Source organism: Halyomorpha halys, unplaced genomic scaffold, assembly GCF_000696795.3.
Source record: "Halyomorpha halys isolate HHAL.00 unplaced genomic scaffold, Hhal_1.1 Scaffold823.1, whole genome shotgun sequence".
Taxonomy (NCBI): domain Eukaryota; kingdom Metazoa; phylum Arthropoda; class Insecta; order Hemiptera; family Pentatomidae; genus Halyomorpha; species Halyomorpha halys.
In genome coordinates, this window is record NW_027110567.1 from 311291 (window position 1) to 337647 (window position 26357).

The 26357-nt window shown below is 30.5% G+C and overlaps 1 protein-coding gene across 1 annotated transcript in view; it reads right to left on the bottom strand.

Moving 5' to 3' along the window:
• LOC106686460 (uncharacterized) overlaps positions 1 to 26357 on the bottom strand; it is a gene marked incomplete at its 3' end in the record, with an annotated part of 330086 nt that overhangs the window by 296423 nt on the left and 7306 nt on the right. The window contains exon 2 of the mRNA XM_014429795.2: positions 22258 to 22397. Within this exon, the coding sequence (XP_014285281.1) occupies positions 22258 to 22374 (117 nt within the window). The remainder of the gene's footprint in view (positions 1 to 22257; positions 22398 to 26357) is intronic.

Here is a 26357-nt window from a genome sequence, read left to right on the forward strand (position 1 = left end):
AGGGGGACGCCTGCCTCGGGAGTCTTCGGACATCGATAACCAATCAGAGAAGAGATTTAAAAATAAGGTAACGCCCCAAAAGGAAAGTGGGAGAATAATGCAGAGGAAATTTAGAAGAGCAGACGGACACACTCAACAGGAAGGCTTAGACGGAGGAGGACCACAGTCAGGAGGCAGACTTAGAGGATGCACTTCGAACAGACGAAGGCCACGAGACCTGGACATCCCTGATGAAACAGAAGACACCTACGGCACTACATCCCACGGCATCAGCAGTTATAAGTATAAATTATCTAATAAGGAATCATGTTATAATCTATATTTTATGGCAACCTTTATCTGAATCATTTGAATCATAATAACAAATTGTAAATAAATACTTAGTTTCTTTATGTAGTTTATATACTATTATATAACCCAATATATCACTCTTTATTATGCTATATAATTAATGGTAACAACATTTTATAAATACAAAGGTATTTAATTGGTAAACTGGTAAACACACAAACAGCCTTTGGAAAGGAATCCAATTACAATAATAGTTTTTTAGGACTCAATTTATAATTAATTAATTAACTTATTCTTGGATAATTCTCTTCAGCGATTATCCTGGCATCCCAAGTAAATCTGTCACTAGTACATAGCAATGTACACTACCATACATTATCATTTTACATTTTTCAAACAATAATTATTAATAAACTACATTAATAAATTTTTTCTTAACAATTTCCCCCTATACATATGGATGTATATTTGTTTTGCTCTATCTCACACAAATCCAAATAACAATTTACCGATTCGTTTACACGTGACTATACCATACATTATCAACAGTTAAAAAAACAACTAAGAAACTTTTACAATAACTATGTTATACCAACCAGGGTCTATATGGTAACAAATTAATAACGAAAAAAATATAGAAATTGCATTATTAACACACACAATTTTGATCCAAATATACTCTCAAATTTATTTTCAGAAACTCTCCAACGTCTCGGCTCTCTGGCCATTTTCAAGGAGATAACCTTACCTACAGGCTAATTGTCAATGTAATATCTTTAAAATAAATTAAATATTAAAATAATACCATAACAGTTTCAAATAATGTTTTTAAATTTATTATTTATATAACTTTATATTTTAAATCCAAAACTTTTTCACATAAATAATCTTCTCTTTTTCCACTTACAAACATCATTTATAACAGAACCTACCTTCAACAGGTTAGGACTCTGTTATCACCTTATCATTAAAATGATTTTTTTTACATTTTATACAATTTATTTAACATTCATTTTTAATTTATTTGCTTATAACTTATTAGCTCATTTCGTAAATCCATAATTACTGTATTTTTATCATATATGTATTTTTTTTACATTTATATGCCCTCTCTCTTTTTTGTTTTTTTCACATATGTACTCACCTATACATGCGTATATGTGTGTATATAAATATTATATATACATCTGTACAATTCAAGGATTTGAACATTTATCTATTTACCAACTTTTTTCTAATAATTACACTTTTAATTTAATTAAAATTTCAGAATAATGGTAGTTTATTCCTTTTAGAATCTGATTTGATATTTACTTAAAAATACTAAAACTTAATTTATATAAAAATAAAAACTCAAGGCAAGATGGTATGTGAAAGTTTTGTGATGCACACTGCATTAGATGTAATTGTTCTGTAAAATATCTCGTAGGTTTAAGTTATTGAACAATAAAATAGGTTTTATTATTATTATTACTTAAATAAATCTTCTCAATCTATGTTATTTTTTTCTTTTTCTTGGAAGTTACTGAATCCAATAATATGGGAAGGCTATTAATTGACTACTGAAAGCAGCAAGGTAAACCGCTTTAAGCCGATTTATTTTACGTTCTGAGAAGTGCTCCTTTTCCTTAAAAAAACTCACATATAATCGCCACCACAGAGAGGACCAAAACCCGGATAAGAAAGCTTTAATCAAAAAGAAAGATTCCTGGAGATTGTGGGGAAGGTCAGGAATGTGGTTGTATGCAGAGCGAGGTCTTGCTAATAAGACAGGATTCAAACTTTCTGTATCATGTGGCCTGTGTTTCTCCTGTCCTGACCTCCTTATAGAACCCAGCATCTTGAAAACATTCAGAAGTAGTTACCAATTTTTTTTCAGTAGAGCTAGCTGATTTATAATATGATAAAAACATGTATATAAAAATCATGATTAGTTTTCAAATGATTCGAGATCAAAAATCTAAGTTTTGAAAGCATAGAATGTTGTCTTAAAACTTTTAAAGTTATTCTTGATTAATTTAACAATTATACAGGTGTTTCAGAGTTAAGTTTCTTGACTAAAAACATTTGTTTAAAATTTTTTTGAGGTTAATGACCATTTTTGAATGAATTATTTATTAATTATTCTTGACATTGTACAACGTTTTGGGACCACTGTCCCATATTCATGCACTTAAAAATTTATAACAATAATAAAACTAACATAACACCAATCTTCATCCTTATATATTTTAATTTATACAATAATATTCACCTCATGATTTCATATGGGAAATCATGTCAACCCATTTGTGCATCTTCACTTCTCTCTAGCACAGCCATCACTCTATATTTCTTACTACCTCTTTGGACCTTATCTCATGTCCAGTGTGCTGTTTGGTTACCTTGGTTTTTTGCAATATACAAAACACAGTAAACTATAAAACTGACACTAAACACTTAAATACACATTACGCAGACATTATAAATAGACTTAAAATAAAAACATCAAAATCAGATGAAATAAACAGGTTTATGTAACAAATAAAAAATCACTAAGTTAATATTAAATACAAAACATGACTTATAAAAAACAGGGAGGTAACCAAATAGTGGACATGAGATAAGGTCCAAAGAGGTAGTAAGAAATGTAGAGTGATGGCTGTGCTAGAGAGAAGTGAAGATGCACAAATGGGTTGACATGATTTCCCATATGAAATCATGAGGTGAATATTATTGTATAAATTAAAATATATAAGGATGAAGATTGGTGTTATGTTAGTTTTATTATTGTTATAAATTTTTAAGTGCATGAATATGGGACAGTGGTCCCAAAACGTTGTACAATGTCAAGAATAATTAATAAATAATTCATTCAAAAATAGAAGTCATTAACCTCTAAAAACTTTTAAATGAATTGACTTACCAGACTTCCTAGAGAGATAATCCAGATAAAAACATTTGAATTAAGGATCTCAAAACAAGAAAAAAAACACTATTAAAGTATGTCCATTAGCACTTTACTTCGGAGATATTCCCTTCTAAAGATTTTCAGAGTTATGAATTATTATAAGTATTGACGCAACATACCGTGGAGGTCCAAGGCCTCGCACGATGTACTTGCATTGCGCATTTCATGACGTGGTTCTCATAGGGTGGGTTCGTCACTCCCACGCCTATTTTTTGAGTGCCACCCATTGGCAAACTGGCCCCTCAAATGCCCAGGTCGAGGCTGTGAGTGAGCATTGTATAATTATATGCTTGAAAAAAATCCCGGATAAGGCTGGGGGCTCGAACTCGCAACCTTTGGGTTGGCAGACAGGTGCGTAACCACGCTGCTACCGTCACATGAATCATTTAGGATAATGTATATTTATTAATATGTGTTCTATTACTGTATTAATGAAATATAAACGATAATATTAATATTAAATGTTGATTACCTCCAACATTAATCCAAATTCAGCATCTTTCTTCCTAGACTGATGTGGCCGACCGGTAAAGGAAATGAGTTATTGCCACGGCCTAGAGATCTGCCATCACTGATTTTTTTGAGCTGGCATTAATAAAAGAGTTAATAACAAGTCTATCTTAATAATAAGAAGGATAATTGAAACGTACGAAACAATAACACGTATCTAGTGGCGTTAATGAAGTTGGTGAAAGATACTTAGCCTTAATGTTCAAGTTAATCACTTCAAATGACATAAATAAAATATGAATGTTAATGCCTACATTACATTTATAAAGTAGTTTGAACATATATCAATTAATTTTTTATGACCTAAATAATTCTTAATAATAAAAAGTTTGGAGGTTAATATCTGCTAACCAAAGTTTTAACAGATGAGCATTCTTTTATGGTTTTTAAAAAACTATTTTAAGATTTATTTTTTTCAGTTAGAAAACATAAATTAACACCGTGTAGATCATTTTTTTTTATTCAGAAAATTTCCAACTTTTGACAGATAACTAACAATGCTAAAGTTGAAATGTATGCTGTTAATTAATCATTAGAAGTGTTTATCTTCATAATATACTGTATTTTCTCAGTTTTTTTTACTAAATACCAAATCACATTTTTCCTCTTTAGGTATTCTATAATCTTAACTTCAACCTGAAAACTAGATTCTTTATTATTTATGGGTGAAAGTATTTTAGCTAATTATATTGAAATTTTAAACCGTGAAAATATTCTGTGCATCTTAAAAAACAAAAAAAAGACTAGTTTTTAATACAGTTGCAACTTGAGTGGAGATGAAAATTTTCGAAGACTTCCGAAGTGTAACAGAAATATTAAATGTGTATAAATACAATAAAATTATGACGCATTTATAATTATATAATTTTATATTTTAAAAAATAAAGTTTTAATGTATTTTTCCCTTTATCTTATTTATAGATTATATTTATGGATATTTAATAATTATGTATTAAGCAGAACAGCATTATTTGAGAACCAAAATAAATGTTGATTTTGTAAGTAAATAAATCGTGACATGAAAGGATTGGTCTAGAAAAATATAAAATAATGTTATTTACTTACTTTTATTAAAGGACCCAATTTTTCTATTTATAGAAAGATAAATATTTAAAGTGAGAAAGGAAGTTCATTAAATTTCAATACCTCTTCGAATTGATTCAAACTGCATAGCTTTAAATTATAGTTCGAAAATAAATCTTCCAAACGAGATTGAAAAGGTCTTGGACGAGAGATCTACTCTCCTAAGTAATCTCTTAAAGTAGTTCACAATGCCTACGGCAGTCAGAGTTGGGCATTGTTCTTCTTCCAGTCTGACATGGCTTCTTTTTTTTCCAAGTAGACCATTGTGCCAGACAATCCACTCCTAATCAATTTATGCTTTAACAGCAGGAAATGAAAATATATAGCTTAAAAAAATCACAGAATATAAATGTATACAAAGGACTTAAATGATACCTAAAATTGACACAATTTTCTTTAGTATTATTCTCTATTTATTTTGAGAAATAACCTCTATCCAATAAAAAATTAATTATTTAATGGATACATACATTAATGATAAAAAAGAGCAGAAGGCTGCATGTTTCTGAATGAGAGGTAATGGGAAATAAATCTGTACAATTATTAATTGAAAAATCGAAATAAATATTTTTTAAAAAAATACGAACCTAATAACTTGTCATATTTCGACCACTAGCATCAATAATGATTTAGAATTATTGTAAAATATAAAATGATGAAAAGATATTTGACCGTGGATGATAAAGTTGAGAAGATGGTTGGGGGTGTGGTCAGTGAAAAGCACAAATAAGTTGAAAGAACTAGTGACTCACTTAGGTTTCCTACTAGTAGCCCTGATGAAGGATAGAAATTCTGCCCGAAACGTTGGCACTGTTAAATAAGTTCTTTTAGCTTATTTGTATTATTTACTGACCGCACCCCCAACCATCATTTCTTCATGTAAAATATAAAATTTATACATTTGATAATATTCTTGTGTATATGAATATCGCATAGAGTGAGTTATGTAAATATTATTCATTAATCAATGGGAAATCAATGTTTCTTAGTATCACGTTAAGAATGCTTAAGAATGGCCATATAATCGTTGTTCTGGAAAGGAAAAAATAGGTATATATTTTTATTGGGTTTTTTTATTATTTAAAAATACATTTTCATATTCCCATTATATTTTACAGAAATTTTTTTCTTGTAAAAATCTTATCTGAAAGGATTTTTTTTTGCTTTTGAACCACATTCTATGAATAATCATGGACTCATTCCTAGAAAATATAAATAAAAACTATTAATTATGTGTACTGAACATAATTCATGATCAGAAATAAATAACTTTATACATTTTTACTAAATAGTTTTAGAATAATAATTATTAAATATATTTATCAAAATTTACAGATTTAAATAGTTAAATGAAATACGGTTTCTGATAGTCGGATCGAAATATTCTACTTTACATTGGCTACAAACGTTTCAGAATACTTGAGGATTTCGAACTGTGGTTACCAACAATTTCAGTTTTCCCACCAATATCTTTTGCCGGAACTATTTCATAACATATCTTCAGCAAAGATATATCGATATTTATCGAATTATCGATTTTTTGTTATAGATAATTAAAAATATTTTATGTAACATTTTAAAACAAAATTTCCACATATTGTTTCTATGATATAATATTCATTTCGAAATTAAACATTGTTATGAACATCGATTTCAAAGGTTAGCTGAAACATTCCAATATTATTTTATCGAAATATCAATATTTTGTTTAAAAAGACTAGAAAATAGAATAGAAAACTAATAACAAAATATTGATATTTTATGTCTACAATTACATATTTATTTCGAAATTTTGTATTGTTGTAATATCGATAAAGATATTTAATTACAGAAACATAACATTGATATTTCTTTTAAAACATTCCCTGTCATTTTAAATAAAATATCGATTTTTCGATAAAATAATATATTGTTGCTAACCATAGAAATCGATATTAATAAGAATGTCAAATATCGATATGGATATTTAATTTCAGAAAGATTATTTCGATATCACAATAAAATAATTTATTAATACATCGGGGTGGACATTGTCACACCTAGTTTTTTGAGATGACCTTTTTTTTTTTTTTTTTTTTTTTTTTTAATATCGGTTGCTTAATATCGATATCAAAATATTGGATATCGGAGACCGAATATCGATATTCCGATATTATCGATATCGATATCCCATCCCTAGTTGAAAGGTTTTAACAGATACATGCGCCATGAAGGTTACGCAATGAAAGTGGGCCACGATTGGTTCAATTTTTGGCCTAATAATTCACAGATTTCCATGTCTCCGTGTTGGGAAACAAGATGCCTTTAGGGGAAACATCGTAGTGGCCTCTATGTAGAACTTATTCATTTTTAATTATTTTTATAATAAAAACAGATTTTTGTTTTAGCGTAATTGATCAATGGAAGGGTTCGATATTGTATTCTTCCATATCTTTAAATGTAACTTATGATAAATCACATCACACAATTTTAACTTAGATAAAACATCGTACTTATACATACTTGATTTCTTGAGGTAAAAATAAACAATATAAACTTTATTCCTGCTCAGAAAACATCAGTTGATAGAAAAAAAAATCATAAATATAAATATTTGCTATATTTTTTGGCAATAATAACAAACTAAACCAATCCTAATCGGGATCTACCTAAGTAGTAAGTAGTGTATGAGCTCAAATTACAGGGTGGATATTAGCAACGAAGATACGAGATTGGTGGTTGGTAAGCAGCCCATATTAGGCTCTTCATAATGCAGGAGTACCACGAGGGTCGATACTTATTACTATCTTGTTAATTACAGTCCTTCCGTGGACAATATTACCCGTAAATCAGTTTTTCTATAAACAATGTAAATAATTGTTGAATATAATATCTAATGAATATACCTAAAATCTATAGTTCGAAAGTAAAGTAATAGAAATTCAACATAGTAGAAAAAAAAAAACTCAATAATTTGAAAATGTCTGACCATACTGAACTAAAGAAAAAAAAATAGTTGATTCTAATTGAAATTCACATAATGACGAATTCCAAATGAAATTCCATTACAAAGTACTCAATCAAAGTGTTTGAGATCTCACTGAACCTAAAGCAAATGTAATGTATTCCTAGAAATCAAACTTAGGTCTTATACACAAATGGATACGGGAAATTCGTCATAATTCCTTCAATAGTAGAATTTGTTCCTCAATTATTTACATTTATTCTTCACCTAATATGTCAAAAAAGTACCATAAGCCATAAACTGATTTTGCTATTGTACTTATCATTTTTTTTTTCCGAAAATCATTTAAAATGGATAAAAATTTATTAATTCATAAAAATGGGTAATTAAGGTAGATAAAGATATATATACATGTTTATATATTATTATTTATACGACAAACTATGGAATTCAGGGGTTTTTACATTAAAATAAATATGTTTATAATTTAATTGAATTATTTTTGTCTACTAACTTTTGATACTTACTTATTAATTAAAATATATATTTATAAAATAAATAATGGTGGTGAATATTATTTTATATAGCTAACTCGTGGATTCAGAATGGAATACATTCCATCTTTACACAATTACAGAGAATTCAGTATTTGCCGGCCCAGCTTGCGGTCAACAAAGTGGATCTAATTCTAAGTTAGCTCGGTATCATCGCAACATCCACGTTCCTCGTTCCCTGTTAATTTTGAACTTATACAAATAACTATCCCCCCTGACGCGTTTCCACGTGTGGCCTCCCAGGTCTATTTCTAACTATGTAATAAAATAAACAGAATATCTAAGTAAAGTTATATTAATGTAAACCAAATAAATTACTATGAATTCTGATGTAGATTTAATATCGGCTAAGCAAAGATGTATAAATAAAAAAAAGTTAATTTAGCTAAATATTGGGTTACTATGAATGTATAATAATAATAATAATAATAATTATAATTATTATTATTATTATTATTATTATTCGATTTTTCTGGCTATTGCGGGTTGAATGTATGAGGTGGGGGACCTAGAAGTCCAACCACCTTCATATTTTATTTATTTATTTTATCTTTTCAAATACTTAAAACTTTTCGCACTATGCGTGCTGTGTCTAAGAGAACCGACTGTTGAGCATCTCTTAGTACATCAACAGCCACTCCCAAAGCATCCACACCTGCCACTGTCGATTTTGGTACGAGGGCATTGGTGGATATTATCATTGGAGTAGTGGTAACTCCCTCCAAGTGATACAGTTCCTTCAATTCAATCGCCAATTCCTGATATTTCCTTAGTTTTCCTCCCACAGTGGAGCTTATATTATTATCGTTTAAGATTTCGACATCAATAAGTTCCGCTTTCTTTTTTCTTAGATCAATAAGGAGGATATCTGGTTTATTATGGCGTACTGTATGGTCTGTAATTATTGATTCATCCCAATAGAGCTTGAGAGGTCCTTTTTGGAGGAGTCTATTTGGGTGGTACTTGTAGTATGGGCTCTTATTTTCAATTAAGTTGTACTTTATCGCAAGAGCCTGATGCAAAATTTTGGCCATATTGTTGTGCCTATGTAAATATTCAGTACCAGACAACACTCCACATCCACCTGTGATATGTTGGATTGATTCCAGTGCCACCGAGCATAATCGACACTTATTCGGTGCTGTTGCGTCTTTTAGCACATGCTTCCTATATGATTTGGGGGCAATAACCTGATCTTGGATTGCAACCACGAATCTCTCTGTCTCGGAGAATAGCCTTCCAGCTGTTAGCCATTCAACTGATCTTTTTTTGTCTATAGAGGCTTCGTTCAGTTGGCTGTAGAATCTCCCATGCAAAGACTTGCTCTTCCATTCCGCCAGTCGTTCTTTTTCTGAAACAATGTTCAGTTCATCTGCTTTGCTCAGGTTCAGTGCAGTCAGACCATAATCCATTGTAACGATTGTCTGATAAACACTAGTTGTTTCTGAATGGAAATATTGTCTTTGAGATAATTCTTGCTTGTGGCACGCTTCAATATATATGAGTCCTCGTCCTCCTTCTTTCCTGGATAAATAGAGTCTGGATTTGGATGATTTGGGATGGTGGACCCGCTCTTGCGTGAGTGTCGTTCTTACAAGACGATCTATTTCTTGTAGGCTGGTATTTGAACACTGTAATATACCAAAGTTGTAGCTTAACGCTGGTATGACCCAAGTATTGATGGCCTTGATTTTATGTTTTCCAGAAAGTTGAGTCTATATATTTTCAACATTGTTATTAGCTCTTGTTTCACATCTTTTCGAGGTATTTTAAGGTGCTTCTGGATTCCTAAATATTTATATTGTTCTTTGGCTTCTAGTTCCCTGATGCACTCATCTTCATTTATCAGCAGGTTCTGGGCACTGACCACCTTTCCCTTGTTCACATGCAGCACCGCGCACTTATCAAGTCCAAACGACATGCTTATATCTTTGGTATAGGATGCCACTATTTCACTCATACTTAGCAATTGTTGTTTTACATAATGTTGTTTTACATAAAGGATAGGCCATACTCGACTCACTCACGGTCATCTCATGAAAAAAGAAAATGCACCGACGTGTCGCTACTGTGGAAACGATCTCACCGTTAGGCATATTCTCACTGAATGTATAGCTCACGAACCACATCGGTTCTCTTCAGATTTACAGGAAATGTTGAGCGAAGATCCCACAAAAATAACAAAACTTTTTCACTTTCTAAAAATCATTAATATTTATGATCACATATAGTCTAACTAATTGTAATTGTAATTGTAAATTGTAATGTAATGTAATGTAACTTGTAATAGTAATAGTAATTGTAATTTAAAATTTTTAAATTGTAATGCAACTTGTAACAGTAACTGTTAATTTTTAAACTTTCTCACTTTGTAATTATATATATCTTTCTCACCTTGTAACATTGTAAATATGTTAATAGTAATGTACTAACTTTGTAAATTCAGTGTAAATGACCCTAGTGGTCGAAACACTTAATTAAATAAAACAAAAAACATAAAGGTTAAGATCGTCCATGTACCAGTTGTGGCTAACAGTGGTTGCCTCATCCTTGTTATTGAGTTTGTAGCCCACCTGGTTCCTCCGGAGTATCCGACTTAATAGGAACGGCGCCATACAAAACCAAAATGGGCTAAGGCAATCTCCTTGGTATATTCCCCTCATAATTTTTATTTGGTTATTACCATGGGACACTTCTATTTTCAAATTAGTCATCCAGCCTGCCATCAAATTCGCGAGTAGTTTGCTTACTTTAGTTTGGACCTTATATATCTCCAATACTTTGAGCAGCCAACTGTGTGGTACAGAATCGAAAGCCTTCCTATAATCGATCCACACCATTGAAAGATTACGCTGCCTTCTAGAAACCTGTGCAGCAATGAAGGAATCCATTACTAAAAGCTATTTGCAACCCCTAGCTCCTTTTCTGCACCCTAGTTGTTCAATGGGTATCATGTCATTAGATTTGAGGTGGTCATATATCTTCGTTGCCAAGATAGAGGTAAGAATTGTACAGATGCCATTTAAGCAAGTTATGGGCCGGAAATCTTTGGATAGTAAATTCGGCCCATCTTTCTTTAGAATTATTATTATTATTATTTCAATATCTACAGCAAATTGAATGATAGATCTAGATAAATACAACTTAATAGATTATAACAGCCCATATTGTAAGTACCACCCAAATAGACTTCTCCAAAAATTCCCTCAAAGCTCTATTGGGACCAAACTCTGGGTCATAATAAACGAGATATTCTCCTTAACGATTCAAATGCAAAAAAAAAACTGGAACTTATTGATGTCGAGATCCCCAACGAGAATAATAAAAGCTCTATTTCTCTGTAGGAGAAAATACTCAAGAAATACCAGGAACTAAAATTTGAAAGAATTATATCATTTGGAAAGTGTTACTGTATTATTATTTAATAAAATAATTTTATCAGTATTGTTGTGCGTAAAATCCGTTTTCGCTTCGTTATAGTGATTAGAGAGAAACGACATGATAGACTCAGGTGGTTTGACTTAGCAATCTCAAGGAGCTGTAGCAGTCTTGGTTCAATCATGCCTTCAGTCCAGATTAACTCCTTCAGCAACTGTCTCTTCAGGGCGGGGTGTCAGCTGGTGGAGTTATTTGATAAAATATATTGGAACTGAAATCTATTTCTATCTGATTTTTTCGGTTTTTACCTCGCTCTAATTCGAAATAACGTATTAATCTGTTGTATCCCTTATATGCCTGAATTGCTTAATGCGTAGATTAAAAATATTAATATAATTGGGTTATTGTCAAGGCAAGATACCGTTAATGCTTGTTACTTTGATCTTTTGGAAAGTTTACCCACTAAATAATAGTTACAAATACATACAAATGTATGAAATGTATGTTCTTTAGAACGTAAAAGAAAAGAAAAGACAATGATTTACTATTTTGTATGTGAAGGAATTGACTTTTTTTATGGAGGAATTTAGTGAAGAAGTGGGATATTATATGCCACTTCCATAAATTAAGTTTTATCACTTGCAGATCAATAGCTCGTGCTCAAGGCTGACATAATGGAAGAAAACAACCACTAAAACATTATAGAGTAACAATAAAAGATAAATTTATTTTTATTTTAAAAATCTTTTTTTTTTAAATATAATATACATTTTCATTTTGGAATGAAATAGAAAAAAAATATATAGAAAGAAAAATTTTTATTCAATATGAAGCAAGTTTCAATTAAATATTTTAAATAAATATAACCAGTTGTACTGCCACAACTAAATTCCAAAGGCTTAATTTGTTAAAACTTTATTATATTTATATTTATAAATCAATTAACACCCTTTATTCACTTTATTCACTTAACTCCTCTTTCCAGTATCTGATTCATATTATTAATTTGAGGACATATGTCATTATCTTTTTTTTAAAATAATTTATTTGTTGTTATTTACAACTCTATACATATATACACATCAAGTAAATTTACAGTAAATGATATTATGGCATGATACAAACATGTGGAGAATCTACCCATTGATAGAACTCCAAAAACATTTCTAAAGGAGAAGATCTCAAGGTTATATACTTTTCAGACGCCTAGGAGAATTATTAGGTAATGAAGGAGAAGCCAGGTGAGAAACGAGTTGGTTTGGGTGGTTGGGAAGTTCTCATTATAAATTAAAAATCATTTTTATATTTTACCAAATAAAATGTTTATATAATTACTATTTTCTTTTGTATTGCATTATTGCAGTTTCCAAATAACGTTTGCCTTATCAAATTTCCCTTCTTCTTTCTACTAATCCAAATTTCAGTGCACATGTCCACAAATCAATAATAAGAACTGGATAATGAGCAGAGGAGCCAGAAACATTTAAAAGAATAAGAAGTAAACAAAGTGTGTAAATTAATTCCTGAAAATAAATACAATAATGTTTTTAATTAAATCTATATTTTTGAAATTGATTAGTAATAATTTTTAATTTATTTGAAACTAGCTGGCTCGGCAATGCTTGGCTATTGCTATAGAAGTCGATATTTGTTATAGGTTATATGAAGTTGATATATAAGTATATATGTACTATTTTGAAATAATTCAGACAGATTGACCTATCAAACTGTTGTAAAAGATTGTTTAGGAGTGAAACAAAGTTGATATTGGTTATAGCACCTCAAGAAATCCTTAAATACGATTTTTCGAAAATAATAGGAAAATAAAATTTCTAAGCCCAAAATATTGGCCTTTCATTCCAAAACCCTTAGACATCCAGACGCATTAGATTTTTATTTCTTATCATTAACAATCCCTGATAATCCTCTGAGTCCTCTGAAAGGAAGATGGTCACGGGATCTTCTAATTTAAATCAATGATTGAAGTACCATTGGGTTGTTCCTTCCCTAGATCACATTTATTTTTTTTTTCACAGTTATACATTTCAATAAATAAAAAATATCTAAATTGTATAGCTAAGTAAAACAGGTAAAAAGTACACATATTGATTAAAAAAACAATAAAAATACATAAAAGGAAATAAATATAAAAGCAACAAGGGGTTGTAAATGCGCTATCCAACCGACGCCAATATCAATCTGCCCATTGATCAGGCGAGGTATGAAAAAGAGGCTACCAATATCAGTGAGAGCTCTCTCTATGGCTTTAGTTCCTCTATAACGAGCAATATTTTGAATGTATCCCCCTCTATCCTCTATATATTATGTATTTTCAGCGCCGGTTCTAAACATATATATTACACTTGTACTGTATTTTGTATAAAGCTTGTAGCATTCAAACGATTTATTCCCCTAATGCAGAAAAATAAAAATATTTTTCATCATCCTGATATATATTGAAATTTATAACACAACGTACAATTATCGGAAACAATTAAAATAATGCAACAGTATCTATATTTGTTTATGATGTTGTCACTAGTTATAGCATAAATTAATAAATTAATCCGGTATTAAAATAACACAATTAAGGCACTAAAACTATGCGAATGAAAGCGCGATATATAAAAAAATAATTTAGAAACTGAAAAAAATTAAATATTGATACAAATGCAGATAAAAGAAAAGGTATACTTTTCCATTTGAAAATTCGAAGAAAAACTCCCATTAATTTTTAAAATGTCTAACGTTAAAAAAAAGGACATCCAAGAATATCACCTAACTGGGTATAAACTTTGACAGGTACAGGATATTTTAAGAGGAAATAAAATCAGTGCGGCTGAAATCATCAAAGCAGACTAAATAATTTGATATTAGCCTCCAGCTTAGCAATGTGCTTAAAGTTGTTAATATCTAACCAAATCTACGAGGAATCATTTACCATATTTTCAAAATATTATGTTACGAAAATTTGTAAATGCGATATGAAGAGAAAAATATAATACGTCCTATATCATGAAGACTCCCAAAATAAAGGATTTCCTATCTGCAGATACATTTTTTTAATCTGTGAGAAATCTCACAAATCCTTTGATTAATTTACAATTTCAGGAGTAACCTCAAAGTTAGCGAAAACGGATACTAATTAAATTATATTTTCATATTTAGTGTTAGTTTGGTACCAAAATAAAGATTAGTCACATAATCTATTAAATGATTAGAAAATCCCAGAAACAACAAAAATCCTGAAATGGTATTGGAAAGGCCTCTTTAAAATGCAAGTATGCAGTAAAAGGAAATTTTTAGGAAGATGTAATTACACAAATGACGATAAGAGGCTCTGAAAAAAATGAATATTATTTATTATTACTCTTATTTTGGAAATTTATTAAAAAAATAAAATTCGTATCACGTATCGAAGGGATTCAGTAATTTGTAAGGAAGTTCTGTTTCTAGACCAACGGTTGTGCAAGGTGATTTCAGAATAACATTCGACCGCTAGATTTTTACCCAATTAGGTTAACCAATTTAAGAGACTTGGGGACACACCAGGAGGGCTCCAGAACTCACAAGAGTCACGGCTACAGCGTAACAGATAACAATTTTCTGTCCAGCCGGATTCGAGTTAATAGCCACAGGCCTCACCCCACGGCTATTCGCACCCCCTAAGGTTTATAGTGAGGAAAAATCTAAGTTTTGAGGTTCCCTGCGTCCAAAAAGCCAAGGGTATGTGTGTATGGGAATGGCCGCCGTAGCTTGAAGAAAACAATAACATTGTTACCATATTACGTGGATTATTACTCCTTAGATGTTCTCTAATATAATATAATAATAAACAGGATAGGACCAACCCCACATTTATCAGTAGCTCTCACAGATGAGGAAGCTAAAATTACATTAGTATTTGAATTTTTAAAAGCACATCGCCTTCTTTATAAATTATAATTCCTCTTTGATTTTGATTAATTTATTTATTTTTATTATTTTATCTTTTTTTTTTTATTTTTATCATTTTTTTTTTACTTTTATCATGCCATAGACGTTGATGACCAGAGAGTTTTACGCCTTTAAGCAACAATCAACAACAACAACTCCTTAGATGTGATAGTAACCTACAAGTAAATTCACTCAATTGTAATTTCATATTTTATATTTTGGAATTAAGACCTGGAAAACATTTTTATTTAATAGGACCTGATAGGTTGGTTACCTGTGGATTCTTCCCCTTCACAGTATGACAAGGAAGGGATTCATATAAAAAAAAATGTTCTCAATTGTAGACAAGCCGAAATAAAAAGGAACTAAAATATTTGTTTTATTATATACTTCCATTGAATTGGGTAAAGTAAAATTAATTCATATATTTTTCCTTTTGAATATGTTGTTTTTTTTAATTTACTAAATAACCATCACTATCAAATACATGTATTAAATAAAATAACAAGATTGTTTTTGTGCGTTCGATGAGGATTCTTTTTGAATTCTTTCAGATGGAAACTATATTATTTATTTATTTTTACTGTTGTATTCCTAATTCTATTTCAAATTATGATAATTAATTTTAATTCCTATCTTATTAGCTGCAACTATTTAAAGAAACATATGATTCAAAAATGGCCGAATAAAAACATTGAAAATACCTAAGTATGATAAATTAAAATTTTAAAATATAAATATCATTTAGCTCTCTAATTACTTTATTTTACCTTCATATTTTCATTTAATAATTTTCTTAATTTATTTCATCAGTTTAATTATAATTAGGCATAATTTACTGGATTTTGTACCCTTTTTTTATACTTTTCATATTGTTTTCTATCACATTTTTCACTTTCATTGTATACCGTTTCCTTCATGTTTATTCTATTACACTTTTTTTCGCTAAGACTCCGATTGGAGTCCTATACTTTCTGAGGGTCAAGTTTTTCATTTTCTGGGACCGACGCGAAATGTAAGAAGTCAGCTCCTCAGGCTGGAATCGAACCGGCACCACCACCAGATCTCAAATTGGTAGAAAAAAACATACTAGGCCTAAATAACAAAGCTACGGGTGGCCCCCTCTAACATGGTTACTATGCTTTTTGTACTTAGCCCTGAAGAACGCCTAAAATTCAGGCCGAAACGTTGGCACAATAATGCACAAACCCCTTAATATGATCTTTACTCCTAAACGCACCTACAAGAAATCAATATGAACTAAAAATTTTAAAAAAAATTATTAACTTTAAATCTATGAACGAGTTAAGAACTACTAAAAGAATTACATGATACTCAATCCGCGAATCATTCAGTTCACTCATCGACAAATATGTCGCCAATCAAAAGACACCAAAATAGTCCTTTGAAGGGACAAAAAAAAAATCCTGTAATTACGATCCAAGGTTAACAAAGGAACCATTGAGGCTTTTATATTTGTGGAAATAACCCCCAGAGCTATTGTCATGTCCGCTAGCTTGACATTTAATGACGTTTAAGAAGAAAATACGTCTTCCTGCGGCAAATGGTCCGTGAGTATTTTCCTTTACAGCGAGATAAATCATTATTTTTCTTTAAAACAGAATTTGTTCAAATTTCTAGACGTTTTATTATTTTATTCTACCTACTTAATTTCTTAAATAATTGCTAGGAAATAATTTATATTTTACGGTTTATATTTGATAGATATGTAGAGCCTGGATTGTACATCATTAAGTACAATCAATAGTCATATAAAACGAAATTCTTTAATAAAAATTATATTTCCATTATTAATTTGAACATAAACATCTGAACTGAAGCAAATGCTTAAATGAGTCAGATACAATTTTATACTTTTAATGTAATATCTTTTAACTGTTTCTCTTTGTATTTACTTTATTAAAGAGATACAATTCTCATTGTACCACAACTAATGGCAATTTATTTATAATTTCATATCTTACTCGAAACTGGTTTTATTGTGCAAATAAAATAATATGTATCCAATCGAGTCTCAACACTCTTTATTATTACTTCAGATGTCTCTGCCACTTTAGTGCACTAACTCAACCTCCACTGGCTCCTCACCAGTGACGCGGTGCGAGGGCTACGCTGGCATCTAGAAGGGCCTTACTCCTCATACTTGGGGAATAGAGAAGGTTCGAGGATCCTTAGGTAGAGATCGTAAATATTGTATATAATTTCATTTTTCTATTTTTCTTCTTAAATACATATAGATATTTTATTTATTTTTATATTTATATATGTATTTTTATATGTATTTATTTATTTTATTTTATCTACTAAAATTATTATTATTTATTTATTTGTAAGAAAGTGTAAAACTATCACTACTACCCATTGCCTAAATTTGTGGCAGATTGTAATATTATCAATAAAGAAAAGTTTGCTACATAAAAAAATAAATTAACTATTAAACATTTTTGCAGGTTATTTTTCCCAGGTATTTTAAAATCAGTAAAATTAAACGACGTCACAATTTTATTTTAATTGAAATGAATCCAGTCACCGATATCACTCACTTATCAACAATATATTTTTTAATATACAATAATAAAAAGTAGAAAATATTAAAAGTATTTAAAAGAGAAAATCATGTAAGAGGGTGACGACAAATGGTTTCAGAAAATGTAAAAAAAGTGATATAATAAGTTACAAAGTGGGCTGAAAAAAATTACTTTTTTAATAAATTAACTACTTGCAAGTATGTTAACGATAAGTTGTGCTTGACGATTTTCATCATCAATATAAAAGAAAAATAATAATAAAAAGGTTCACTTATTTGTGTTTATTACTATTACCCTGACATTTTAATTTCATCAAAAGTAGTATTTACACACAAGTAAAAACATTTTACAAACAATAACCAAAACAGTGGGTGATTTTCTTCTGAAATTCTATTTTTTAGGGTGATAGTTTTTTTAAATGTTGTCCTTATGATGCAACCATTTTTCTGACAATTTAATTTTTTTGATACGTAGAGCAGATAGTCGGGAGATGCGATCAGCAAATAAACAAAAAAAAAATTATTAGTGTCGACGTTTCGACTTGATTTTCAGGTCTTCATCAGGGAGTATAGACAGAGATTATGGTTAAACTGAGTTTAGCCAGTTCCAAGTTGACTTCAACCAGAATCTCTGTCTATACTCCTTGATGAAAACCAGAAATTCAGGTCGAAACGATAATACCAACGACGATAATAAGTTCGTAGCATAATTGTAATTATTATTATAATTAATAATTATTTCTACCCAACTCTGGAGTTCTCCACATACTGAAGTAACCTATCGAGTTGTATTGATATTATACAGCTATTTGTGCAAATCGATGCGTCTAATTCTGAAATGACAAGAAACTGTGCCCCTGAAATGCTGGCGCTGGATTCCATTTAAAATTGAACAAGAGGTGTCCATCAGCAAGATTAGTGTTACAGAAACAACACAATTGTTGCGCCAGATGTAGACAAGTTTTAATGAACGGAAAGGAACTTCAGAATTTAGTTTTAGTCTTGCTACAACCAATACAGACTTCAAGGCCAATCGACAAAGAGAGTGGAAGAGAAGATATATAGAGAACACAACTTAATTTAATTCTCTTATATAATTTTCGTGTAAAGTTCGAAATTTAAACATTATTGGAAATAATTATTTACAAAAATTTTCTGATTATTTTCAAAAAATAAATTAAAAAAAAATGCAATACAGAGTACTATAATTCTACTTTAAGGATTAGGATGAGAAAATGGAAGTTTTTTAAAGGAAATCGTTACCAATAACTTTCAGGCAGCATCTTACTTTTATTTTGGAAGTGTTAGAGATTTCATTCAAGAATTAGCCAAATACCCCTGAATCGGTGTTTCTCCCACATTTTGACTAAGGATGCCTAGTGAATGAAGGATTATCCATTGAACAGGGAAATAGACTAAAAAGACTCACGAACTGCTTTATGAGATTCATTTTCGGTATTCCCGTATGTTCTCATATCCCTCATTACTATTCCGAGCAAAGATGACTCTATCCCTGTATCCGGAGACATTACCTCCTTGGCAAATTTATATTCTAGACCCTAATAACCCAAAACCCTTCTTACATTATTGAACTCCTCAAACTACGTTTATCCATTTACCTATTATACATAAGATCCCAACCAATCGATCTTTATATCCATACTCATAGAACTTCTTTGAAAATTCCCATTCTGTTCCATCTACCTCATTTTTACTTTACCCATGTCCATCCGTAAATCTTCCTCCTTTGCACCATTCAAACACCAATTATATATCCATATCCTTGACTATCAAGCTTCTGTGAACTTGTAAGTAACAAAAAACAACATAAGCTTAGATAAATGTGTATTTTTGTTTATATTTTATTTTACATAAATATTGTAATAAATTCATTTAATTCTGTTCTAAAGTTAATATAGTCAAATAAAAGCTAGGAATATGTTCAAAATTCTTATTCTTAAGGGACCAAGTGTTAAGACCAAGAATAAAGATTAATTTTAAAAAACAAAGATAAAATTTGTTTAACCCTTTGTATAACAAGTTTGTTGTTCTCAAGTTTTGTTTCACTTTTCACTAAAAAGAGTAGCGAAGTTTTGTATTTATATAAAGAGAAAACAAATATTGACTTTGAATTTTCAATCGCATATAGTGTTTTGGTATCAAGGATTTACTGTTTCTCATCTGTCAGTCGGTAAAACAAATCCAACAGAAGTTGTACGTATAATAATTGTTATACGTATACGAGTTATATATAAAATGCAGTAAACATTTTAATTTTTATGATAAAAGTTAAAATTAAATAATAAGATCACAAAAATAATACCAGAAGATGGGGAAAACATCCCGAAACCTCGTGAAGCTAAACAGTAATAAATGATAATATAAAGGATGTTTTCACCTTATCATCTTAATACATACATTTTTTTCAATATTGAAAAATACGATTTATTAATAACTATTAATAAAAACCGGTTTGTAAATTAGTTAAGCAACAAAACTATTTACATTATAATTGTATAAGGTGGAATAAAGCTCTATTTTAAATTTTTAGATTAAAAAAATATATTAAATCTGTACCACTATAACCCATGAAGGGTCAGGGGTGCAGTAATTTGTAAGAAAGTACAGGTACTAGACAAACGGTTGTGCGAGGAGGTGATTTCGTAAGAATCACAGATAACCAGATTTATACCCAATTAAGGGAACCCACTTTAAGTGGCTGAGTGGACCCTAGGGGTCTCCTGAACCCATAAGGCTTACTCCATGGCTACTGGTAACATTTATTCGCCTGTGCCCGATTCGAACCTGGGTCCTTGGAATTCGTATTCCATTGCCTTGCCAATGAGCTACCCAATCCTAAATTTTAAGGCTAAAAAGTACAAAATAAATTAGACTTACTCATAGGCATTAAATGATTCCTCATCAAGTTCGTTTTTTAAACACCTTTTTTTTCTTCACCTTGTTTATCTACAATTAATTATAGTTTCGGTAGATTGAAACACTTTTATTAATTACTATAATTAATTATATAAATATAAAATTAATTTCTTTAGTTTTTAGTTTCATGTTATCCGCGTAGATTCTAATCATATAATCCGAGTTCACCCGTTTGTATTTCAAATATCTCACTCCACTATCCTGCAATGCCATCGTGTGGTGGACGTTGTCTCGTATACCTTGGAGAGCAGGGTGAACTGCACGGAAGTTTTTTTTTACTTTTTCGATATAGAACAGGCTTTTGATCGAGTCTGGCACCCTGACTGTTTTAAAAACTCCGTAAATTCATACCTCCTAAATAATTTGTCATTATCCGTTCCGTTCTCACTGATAGAAAGAAACCATTCCCCGAGACGCCTGAAAAGAAGATCCTTTAGCCTCGAGATCTAATGTAGAAAAGTTATTGCAGTGCTTCCAATAAGTGGTTTCTCTACATGGTTGTACCATTATAATCTAAAACGAAATTTACTAGATGTATTTTTATGTAAATACAGTTGTTAATATCAATAAATAATATGTTTTAAGAAGTTCGTCCCATCTCGGTAGTTTTGGTTGAGAGAGTGAAAAGAAAATATGGAGTTTTGTATATAAAGTTTATGTTGTTAGAGTTTCTGTTATTGAGACATAAAATATAGTATTAATTTATTTTCTTGGCAATCATATATTTTGTTTCTTAGCTAAAAGTTCCACCAAACCTCGAAAGAAATTTGAATCATGAAAAAGACATTCAAATAACACTAATTTGATCAGTAAGATAAGTGATAGATAATCGCCTTGTTTTAAACCCGATTAAACCTCAAACATCTCAGAATTATGATTACGGATCCCCTACCTTATTAAATGTTTCGATCACGCAGATCTGCACAAAATTTGCTAACATAATATACAATCTTTTAAATTGCACAATAAAGTTGATTATAGCACGATTTAAGGATTTTATGCACTTTTTTTAAAAGTTTTTACTACACAGTTTAGTTTTTTTTACTATACCAAAATCTGATCTCTAGTCATAATAAAAACATTAGATGATTTGTTATATGTTATATTATATTGTTGTGATAAATACCTTTGAGATAGGAATGGTGACATGGCCGAGATCGTTCTGGACACCGAAGGGGTAGCGGACCTCTCTGGCGGGCGGGCCGCTGCCTGTGGAGCTCGTTCGGCTACCGCATTGCCTCATCCCAGACACCTCATCCCGATCACCTGCAAATATATTAAAAATAAAATAAGTAATTTTTAATAATTTATTTATTTTATTTACAACTGTATACAAATATATACAACAAGTAAATTTGCTGTAGGAGACATAGTGACATGGTACAAACATGTGCAGGATCTACCCACTGATAGAACTCCAATAACATTTCTAGTGGAGAAGATCTCGAAGCCATCTTCTTTTCAGACGCCTAGGAGGATTGTTATGTAATGAAGGAGAAGCCAGGTTAGAAACAAGTGGATTTGGGTGGTTAAAGATGTTTATCAAGGAAGGATTGGTATCTGGTTCTGACCAAATCGGCAACATTGAGGTCCTGATGGATGACTTGATTTGTAACAAAGTAAGGAGCATTAAGGATTTTGGACTGTAAGGATTGGATTCGAGAGGAATTTGATGGTTTAGTGGAGCCCTAAAGCTCAATGAGTGTGGTATTTAAATTTTAATTAAAATTTATCGCAATAATAATTATTATAGCTTTACACATCATTTAAATCGTGATGGTTATGAAGTACGTGAAGAAATATGTGTTATCCAAAGGGAAGAAGGTAGGTAAGGAAATGGGAAGAGAAACCCTGAAGGTAGTTGCACGAATGACTTATTCAACGAGACAGCTCTATTAGAGGGTTTGTATAAATCAATCCTGTCTATCTAGTATTTAATGAATGGATAGATGAATGTGGATCATGGCTTGAGACAGAGTGATCCTCTGTCTCTACCTGATTTTAATATAGCATTGGAAGTAGCTATTAGAAACAAACTACAATCGGTTATTTCTACAGCAGATGATGTGCCTGAATCGTAACTAGAACCCTAATAAAAAGTTAAAGAAGGAAAAAGGAAATAAACAGTAAATATACTTTGGGAAATTACAGTATCAGTTTTATAAAGGATACCAGCAGGAAATATATGAAATGTTATTTCTCACTACGAATATCAGTAAAGTTTAGAGCTCTCCCTAAAACAATGAATGTCGTCACCTAAAAAACTATTATAGGGCCAGTGGTTATGTCTTAGTGTGATACATGGCTTGGCTTGACTTGATAAGAAAAGTGGAACAGGTGTTGAACTCCTGGAAGAGAAAGGTAATGAGAATGATATGAGGAACAGTCTGGGAGAATAGGATTTGGGAATGAAGACCTGATGGAGCAATAATTATTATAACAGATGAACGTAGATTTTTGGATGTAAAGATTGGCAAAAGAAAATACCAATGTATTGCCTGATGAAAGTAGGATAAAGCCACTTCGATTTATACCAACAGAAGACATGAGTCCGGTTTGGTAAACCCCAATGACAGTAACGAATTGACGAGTTTTAATCTTATCTGTAGCTTATCAGATGCCCTTTCGTTGACTAAGCAACTGTAGTTGAAAATTAAGTGCAGTTATTTATACTGTGATCCGGGAAATATAGTTACTTCAGGGGAGTTGATAATCAAAAATGTATCCTTTTTTTTTTTTTTACTTTTTGTAGATTAGGAATGAATCAGTTGATTATCAAGGATGTAGTGATTAAAAAAAACATAGTGGTTCACAAAATAAACACAAAGCACCTGTGGCAGATTTGTTTGATTGTCTGATGACGCAGGATTCCAATATAGTTCATTGTAGAGTACCAATATAATTGAGCCTAGTGTTAAAGTTGTTAAAATTTAAATAACAGTTAAATTTGTCAAATATTCCCTGCTTTTAGAAACACATAATAGTACAAGAGGCCAAGGGGAGAAAAAAGGCAGTTATCTCAAATGGCTAATTTTTCATTCGGAGCTCTATATCTTAAAAAGTAGGAACAACACGAGAAAACCTAAGAGAACGTAATTTATAGATGAGTAAATTTGCTAAAATGTGAGCCCTAATGGAGTTATTTACGATAAATAGTTTTCGAGATATAGCTTTTTAAAAAGCAACATTTTATAAAAATATTGTATGGGACGTACTACAAGATCAGTAAATAGTGAATTTATTTTGAAAAATTTATATCTCAAAAACCATTTGATGTACAGATGTCTATTAGCACTCAAATTAAAGCTAGTTTAATGAGCTATAAAGTAGTTCTTGATGTTTATCTTCGTAGGAGTAATAGTGTACATGAAATTTGCTAAAATGAATTGATTTATAGACAAATTTTCATTTCCCAAATTTATATTCATATGTGAATATCATAAAAAAAAACTACCCCTACGAAGATAAATGTCATAAACTACTTTATGGTATGTTACATTTCAATTATTTTGTGTTAGCAGACATATGGGTCTTATGGATCTAGAGATGTATTTTTCAAAAATCCTACATTATATACGAACAACTAGATATTAACATTTTGTGAGTTTATTTTGTCAAATATCATAAAAACTACAACTTCTACAAAGATAAACATAATTAACTATTTTGTAGTAAATTTAACTAGCTTAAGAGCGTAAGAGTTAAATCCACGACCTCCCTAAAATTTCGAAATCTTTTTAGATCAGACAGATTTAATTTTTCTTTTAGGCCAGTGCCAAAAATAATACTGACGAAGAAATAATCGATATTTTGAAAGAGAATTATTAGATATTAGGATTCGGAGGCGCACCATAACCTCTAACTTGACTTAACGCCCCGTTATTTGGTTTTGTTGAGTTATTTGAAAGATTAAAATAACACTTGTAATGAAAGAGATTGAGGTCTAATTATATTACAAAATGTTGGAAAATTATAGCTCTTGTACCAATGCTGCCGTAGTGACCTTCCACTAAGGAAGACGTTTGAATGAAATTTAGTATCTTAATGCTGAAGGATAAAGCCTTAGATAATTAAAATACATAAAGAATGGAAATCTGTTTTATTTCAACTCAAATACAACTGGTCCATCATCAAAAAACCTATATTTTAAAATTATTTAATTTTATTTTCAAGGCAAATTTTACATTTTCCTAAATGAAATAACCCTTCCTTGTTGAAATTCTTTATTTTAATGAATTAATTATAACGTTTTGAGTCTACCACTCCATCAACATTACCAACAATACAATTTTACACCATTAATATTATGCAACTATTCAATTATTTTTTTAAATGTATTTATTGTTATTTAAAACTGTATAAAATTATATACAACTAAATTTGCTGTTACATTTAAAATGACAAGATACAAAAATGTGGAGAATCTACCCATAGATATATTAGCAATAACCTTACTAGAGAAGAATATCTCCGGACCATCTTCTTTTCAGACGCCAAAGGGGATTATCAGGTATTGAAGGAGAAGCCAGGTTAGAAATAAGTGCCTTTTGGGAGGTTTTTTAATCCTGCAATTACGATATGATTCTGTGAGAACTGTGATATGGGATAGGAGAGTTAAGGATGAAATAAAAGGGTTATTATTAACTGCGAGCACATATGAGTCATCGGCATATGTAGTGAGGATAGTGTTATGATTAGTTGGTAACTTTGTCTAGTAAATGTTGTAATAGTCGGAATTGACGAGCAGTTCTCTGTCTTTTCAATCTTGTAAGGGGATTCCAAGGCAATGGTTTGTCCAGATGTTCATTTAATTAAGCACAATTTTCCTTCTTTGTAACAGATACCTTAGTATAAATTATATCTTTAATTTTCACAATTAAGCTGTTATCCTTATTAGTCATAGGTAAAATAACAATAATCATATTGTTGTCAGTTTTTTTTAATAAATTAATAAATAGAATTTTGCCAAGAATAATATATAAGGAGAATATAAAACCGTTCTATCAACAATTCTTGAAATAATGTTATCCTTACTATAATGATAACAAATAGATTACATCTATACTAATTATGTCATACCTCTATTCTATAAAAATAAGAAGAATCTATTAAATATTATTTTATTAAACATATATATATACACACTAATTCATTACAATGAACTGGCCGATCACGCTGCAAGAGAAGCACTCGCGCTTCCGGGACGGGGTAAAGCAATTTTAACTC